At 45.3% G+C, this 6000-nt stretch overlaps 1 protein-coding gene across 1 annotated transcript in view; it reads left to right on the plus strand.

Annotated features, from left to right (window-relative positions):
* Positions 1-5762, plus strand: part of spock1 (SPARC (osteonectin), cwcv and kazal like domains proteoglycan 1) — a 96630-nt gene extending 90868 nt beyond the window's left edge. The window contains exons 8-11 of the mRNA XM_053429633.1: positions 292-513; positions 1231-1293; positions 1839-1976; positions 4311-5762. Coding sequence (XP_053285608.1) covers positions 292-513; positions 1231-1293; positions 1839-1976; positions 4311-4507 — 620 coding nt within the window. The 3' untranslated portion in view covers positions 4508-5762. The remainder of the gene's footprint in view (positions 1-291; positions 514-1230; positions 1294-1838; positions 1977-4310) is intronic.
* Positions 5763-6000: the final 238 nt, after the last annotated feature.

Here is a 6000-nt window from a genome sequence, read left to right on the forward strand (position 1 = left end):
AGTACATCCCCCCGCAATGTCTCTGTGAGTGCGTGTGTGTGTATGTGTGTGTGTGTCTGGTGTGGTGTGTGTGGTGTGTGTCTTCAGCCCTTTCCCGTTGAACAGTCATGCTTCTCAGCTGTCATGTCGGCTGGCAGTGATGTTGACAGCGACCCCGCTCTGTTCTCTGTAATGTCAACATGCCTGAACACATCTCAGTGTGACACGGACGTGTTCCCTGGTTTCAAAAATGTTCACATCAATGATGTTTTCTCTTTCTCGGTTATTCCTATTCTTTCTTTCCTCATCTAGACTTCGACACCAGCATCTTGCCCATCTGTAAGGACTCACTGGGCTGGATGTTCAACAAGCTGGACATGAACTTTGACCTCCTGCTGGACCAATCGGAGCTGAGCGCCATCTACCTGGACAAGTATGAGCTGTGCATGAAGCCCCTCTTCAACTCGTGTGACTCCTTCAAGGACGGCAAGCTGTCAAACAACGAGTGGTGTTACTGCTTCCAGAAACCTGAGGGTGAGGGAGGGGGAGCATGGGAGAGGGGTTAACAACAGTTTTTGTTACTTTACAGTGGTTTTAAACTGAATGTTATATCGCACTAAAACAGGTAAGAAATTCAGGTTTTCAGTCATTGATGAAGTGACTGGAAACAACTGATAACGGAAGAATTGGATGTTTTACTTCAAGAAAAGGGTTAGGGTTGTTCATGTGTAAAAGGTAAACACTGGAGGAAGTCCAGAGCTAAATCTGTGGACATCCTCCATAGTCTGAAGAACGGCTTAAATTAGTTATAGGACGGTATGAAATTGGAGTTATCAGAGCAGATGGTCGATGTAGATGATAAGACAGAGGAAGAGACATGTGCTGGAAACCGACGTATCTGAAACCTTGCATCTTGCATGATACGAAGAAAAAATCACTGTTTCACATTTTCCCCGAGTCCAGTGCGTGTCACAACAGCACAATTGAAAAGGTGCAGCGCCAAGGTCACGACTGATGAAATAAAGAAAAAAAAAGAAATAAGCACGATCACCCAGGTTTCCTGTTTCTGCTGCTGATTCGAACCGGTGCCGATACAAAAGTGTCCACTGGAGAGTAATTTGACCGGGGAGTGACTGGTCATTTCCATTCCCAGTGGAGATAAAAGCAAGATGTTTGTGTGTGTTTTTGACCATTTGAATAGGAAACTAAAGAAAGCATTAATAATATATTGTGTATGTTCTTTGGTTGCAGGAATGCCTTGCCAAACTGAAAAGAGCAGGATCCAGAATCAGAGTCGAAGGAAGAGCCTCATAGGTCAGTCTGAATGATTAACGGCTTTTGATGCTAACAAGCACACACGCACACACACACACACAAGCGACAAAGTGTGTCCCCTTTCACTTGACTCACACAGGCAGAAACACACACGTACAATAAAACACATCCTGACATTTTGTACACGTGTCGTTTGTCCCCTACGGGCAGAACATTCACTGATCCAGCTCACAACAACAGCAGGAGAAAAAAAAAGCTTGAAAAATGAGCTGAGACTGGGTCAAATGAAGGTAGCAGAACACTGGTGTGTGTGTGTGTGTGTGCGTGTGTTCTATTGAAAGTGATTGCTTCCCCTTAAACAGGATGTATTGTTGTCGCCTTTCAACCTTCGAAGCAGTAATTGATTGTTGATCTCCCTCCGTGAACACACAACTTCGGTTGCAGCCACAGGACACGTGCAGTGCATGTCACCTGACCTGGCATCAGATTTGACCCCTTTACCTTTGTCGGTTTGATCTTCCCAGAGCTTCCTGTCTCTTGTTATCACTGCTTACGTTTCATTCCCTTCCTCCCTTTGATTCTAGGCTCTTATATTCCTCGCTGCAGCGAGGAGGGCTACTTCAAACCAACCCAGTGCCACGGCAGCACCGGCCAGTGTTGGTGTGTGGACAAATATGGCAACGAGATCGCTGGCTCCAGAAAACAGGGCAACCCCAACTGCGGTATAAAACCACAAAACACACACACACACATAAAAGGAAGCACAACAATACGTGCAAACACCCACAGATAATTCAGTTCAATAACAGTGAGGTTTGGCTGCGTTGTGTTTGTCCAAATTGGCTCCAAATAACGGTCTTTCACAGGCAGAGCTTTGATTCTTTTCTCTCTCCTTTGTTATCTGTTGAAGACGAGAATCAAGTCTGCTCTATTTCTTCACACAGCATCTCTCCTCGTCTTTATCCGCGCTGGCGTCTGAGCAACAGTGATCATTTAAGAAATAGATAACATTAGGCATGGCTCTGGAGAGAGTCGGGCCGGTTTACCATCAGCCATATGTCTTATTCTATCTCCCTGATATTTAGCAAGTGTAGCTTTGATAAAAGACCAGCGTCTTGCAAGTGAAGTAGGAGAATCGGTCACGCTTGTGAGCAGAGAGCAGTGTCAGAAGATTTGTAATAAATATGAATTTGGATCAGTGTCTGAGTTGCGCCTTGTAGAAAAGGATAAACACTTTAACTGCTGTAGATGTTGCATTCAGACTAAGCCCTTGTCAACACTACTGCAGATATTCTTTTTGAACAGATAATTTCCCCTACACTAAAAAAAGGATCTATGCCACACGACCTTAATTTTACAAAACATCTCTGTCCAGAGGAGAACATGAAAACTAATACAAACACTCAGATAAGCACGCCGGGCCAGTAGGTGGCGATAAAACCTCCATCAAAGATCTGTCGAATTTAGTGACTTAAAAAGGTAAACAAAAAGTCTGCATTAGCGTGGACAGGGCAAAAAGATGTCACGATAAAGTTACAGTTCACCAGCAAACAGTGGACATTCAAAGGAAACGGTCAAAAAGTCAATGGACTCACAAATCAATGACTCAGGATTTAATAGTGGGGAAAAAAGAACAATAATTAGCAAGAATGAATCCTGGGAGACATACTGATTACCAATCAAACAGCCGACTCAAAGTCATAGATTACGCCCTGCTCGAATGCCAGTCTAGTCCAAAGCCAGTAATTGCAGCTTCCAGTATTGATGAAGTGTCTCTCTGGCCATCAGACACACACACACACACACACACACACACAGCAGCAGCTCTTTGTGTCCGGTCTAACAAGCTCAAGTCTAACTCTGAGTGGCCTCAGACTGCAGCAGGATGGACGTGTCCCAATTGGCCCTGCACAGAGCCAGCAGGTAGCAGAGCAGGGGCTCTCCACTGACTTGTCCAAAAAGACATCAGGCCGATTTTAACACTGCGAGTGCCCCTCAACCCGAGCACACTGACACCCAGGTGTAAACAGGTTATTTTGAACAGAAGGAGGCAGCAGTAGAGTCAGCGGCTCCTGTTCTGTCTGCAGCTTCACCAGATTCAACCGGATTACCAGGTATAACCTGATGAATCTGGGCCGAGCCAGGCAGCGCTGAGAGAGCTACTTAATCAACCACTTGACTCTGTGTTGTGTTGTGTTGAGGCTTGATAGACAGGAGCTTTGTGTTTGTTTTTGTGCTGCCAACAAACAGAATTTATACTCTGGTCAGTCACACAGGGCACTTATCGATATCAATTTAATACACTAGTACAGTGCCCATCCTAAACCTGCCTGTTTGAAACGAGCTGTTTGTTTGGCCTGTGGTGTTGCTGGTCTTAGCTTTGTTTCTGAAGCTGTAAGAGAGATGTGTTTTGAGTGCAGCCCTTAACCCGGGTCTCCGCCAACGCACTCCAACTCATGAGGTTCAACATTCCACACACTGCAGAAATCAGGGCGGGAGCATGCAAACACAACACAATCACACAGCACCAAACAGTAGACAGGTCATTACAATAAAATAAGTATTTACTCATGACGTGGGCATTTCAGCTGAGAACTTGTATGTATTTAGCAAAGTAAACTAAAATATAATTTGCCTTAAATATACAAGAAATAATTGTTGCCATTCCATTTGTCATGCAAATTATTTAAAATAGAGGTTTGACATTTTCATCAGCCCTCCGCTCTTAATGTATGTATCACGTGTCCAAACGTGTGTGCCCTTGATAATAAAATGTCAAATGTGAAGATGATAAAATGAACAGTTCTCAAGATATGCGATCCACATACAGATAAAGATTTCTGGAATTAGTTGATAGGTTTGTCCAGTATTTAGCTTAAAATTCAGACACAGAATCTCTCAGGTTCTACCAAATAAGAAAGACACTGGTGACATAGAGAGCAACCACAAGCTGCCGTAAATTACCTGTTTTTATGAAGAGAGGAATCACACACTGCACAAGCTCTGGTACTCAGAGTTCTATCTGTTTGTCTATGATTTTGTGAACTTCCCCACAGACGAGGACCAGGAGACATCGGGGGATTTTGGCAGCGGCGGAGCAGTCATCCTCCTCGATGACCAGGAGGAGGAGCCATCACCGAGCGTCCGCAGCCGGCAGAAGAAGAGACGGGGCCGGATCCACCCCAGAGGCGCCGTCTGGGACGACGAGGACGAGGAGGACGACAAGGATGACGAGGTTGGCTACGTTTGGTAGCTCCGCTTCATTTTACTCTGCCATCAGCCCGACCAGGAAACTCCGTTAACTCAGCACAGATCTGAAGCCATTCCAATGTCTCCTCCTCCTCCTCCTGTTACCTTGGCAGCAGTCCGTCGTTTGGCTCCTGAACTTGCTCCTGTAATGCCCATCCCTTATTCAAATCTCTCTCTTCGGTGAAACTCAACCGACCTCTTCCTTTTCAAGTGTTTCCTCCGACAGCAAACAGAGAGCCTATTAGATTTCATCACCAACTGTCAAGCCCCCTGTTAGATTCTGTCCACGTTCTGCTTCCCCCACACCCGTCATCTTTAACCTCCTCTAACAAGGACTCTTCTCTGTTCTCTCTGTAACTCCCTCTATCTCCTTAAACCGCTTCTATCCCTCCTTCTTCTATCGCTGTGTGTCCATGTCGGGGCCTCTGGTCAGTCTGTGAGCCCACATATATTAGCTGATGTATTGGATGTAAATATGTTTCCTCCAGGAAAGGCCAGAACGGGGATTCATTTCCCTGTTCCTCCATCAGCAGTTCATTCTTCACTCATTTATGTTCTGTGTCCCACTGTTGGGCTCCTTCATGTGTCCATTAATGTTTCCGCAATTCAACGCCCCCACTCCCAGGCTCTGAGATGCCCCCCCACACACACACACACAAACACACACCCCACGCCCCCCTCCCTCTCTCTCTCTTTCTCTCTCTCTCTCTGTCTCTCCCTCTCTGTTATTTCATGGAGGATTGTAAATTATTTAATCGTTGATCCTGAATGTCCAAGAAAGCCCGGGAAGCAATGAGATTAATGATGTGTTGTCGTTGTTGTTGCATGTTCCTCATCGTGTTTCTGTAAAAGAGAGATTCCCTGGCCAGGTCTAGCTCTATGCATCTCAAACAGAAAGTGATGCCTCTTTGGCTGCTACAATACTTTGTTGCTATGTCGATGCTGTCTAGTGTCTCTTTGGTTCTTCTCCCAACCTCAGGAGGTAGGAAGTTGCATTGCAGAGGGATAGCGGTGTAGAAAGGCGAACTGCAAGGCCTACAGTCCAAAATCTGCAGCATCTCAGCCATCTATACTTTTACTGAGTGGTCAGTCGGGGCTGCTGAGGCTGTTTGACTGTGCATGGACACTAGAGGGGAAAAAAAGAAGCTGCTCCTGAGCTGGGAGGACACATGAAGTCGGGCGAGCAGAGGAGAGGCTCTGTTCTGCCTCCCAACATCGGATATGTTCAGTAATTTGAAATTGAAATCTCCACCATGTCAACTAAGTGAACTTTTATTTGTAACTTTGAAAATTTAAGTAAAGTGGCACTTTGGGTGTCTTTTGAACCTTACAGCTCTGTGTCCCTGTGTCTGCTGTTCCACTGTTTACAACACCTCTCACATTTCATGTTATTTCGCCAAACCGTGATTGATTAAAATGTCTTTTCCTCACTGAAACCACAAACACATTTATATAAGGTTCCAGGGCTTTGGGTTTTATGTTTTTCTGAAGCAAAGA

The sequence above is a fragment of the Pleuronectes platessa genome, chromosome 8 (genome assembly GCF_947347685.1).
Source record: "Pleuronectes platessa chromosome 8, fPlePla1.1, whole genome shotgun sequence".
Classification (NCBI taxonomy): Eukaryota; Metazoa; Chordata; class Actinopteri; order Pleuronectiformes; family Pleuronectidae; genus Pleuronectes; species Pleuronectes platessa.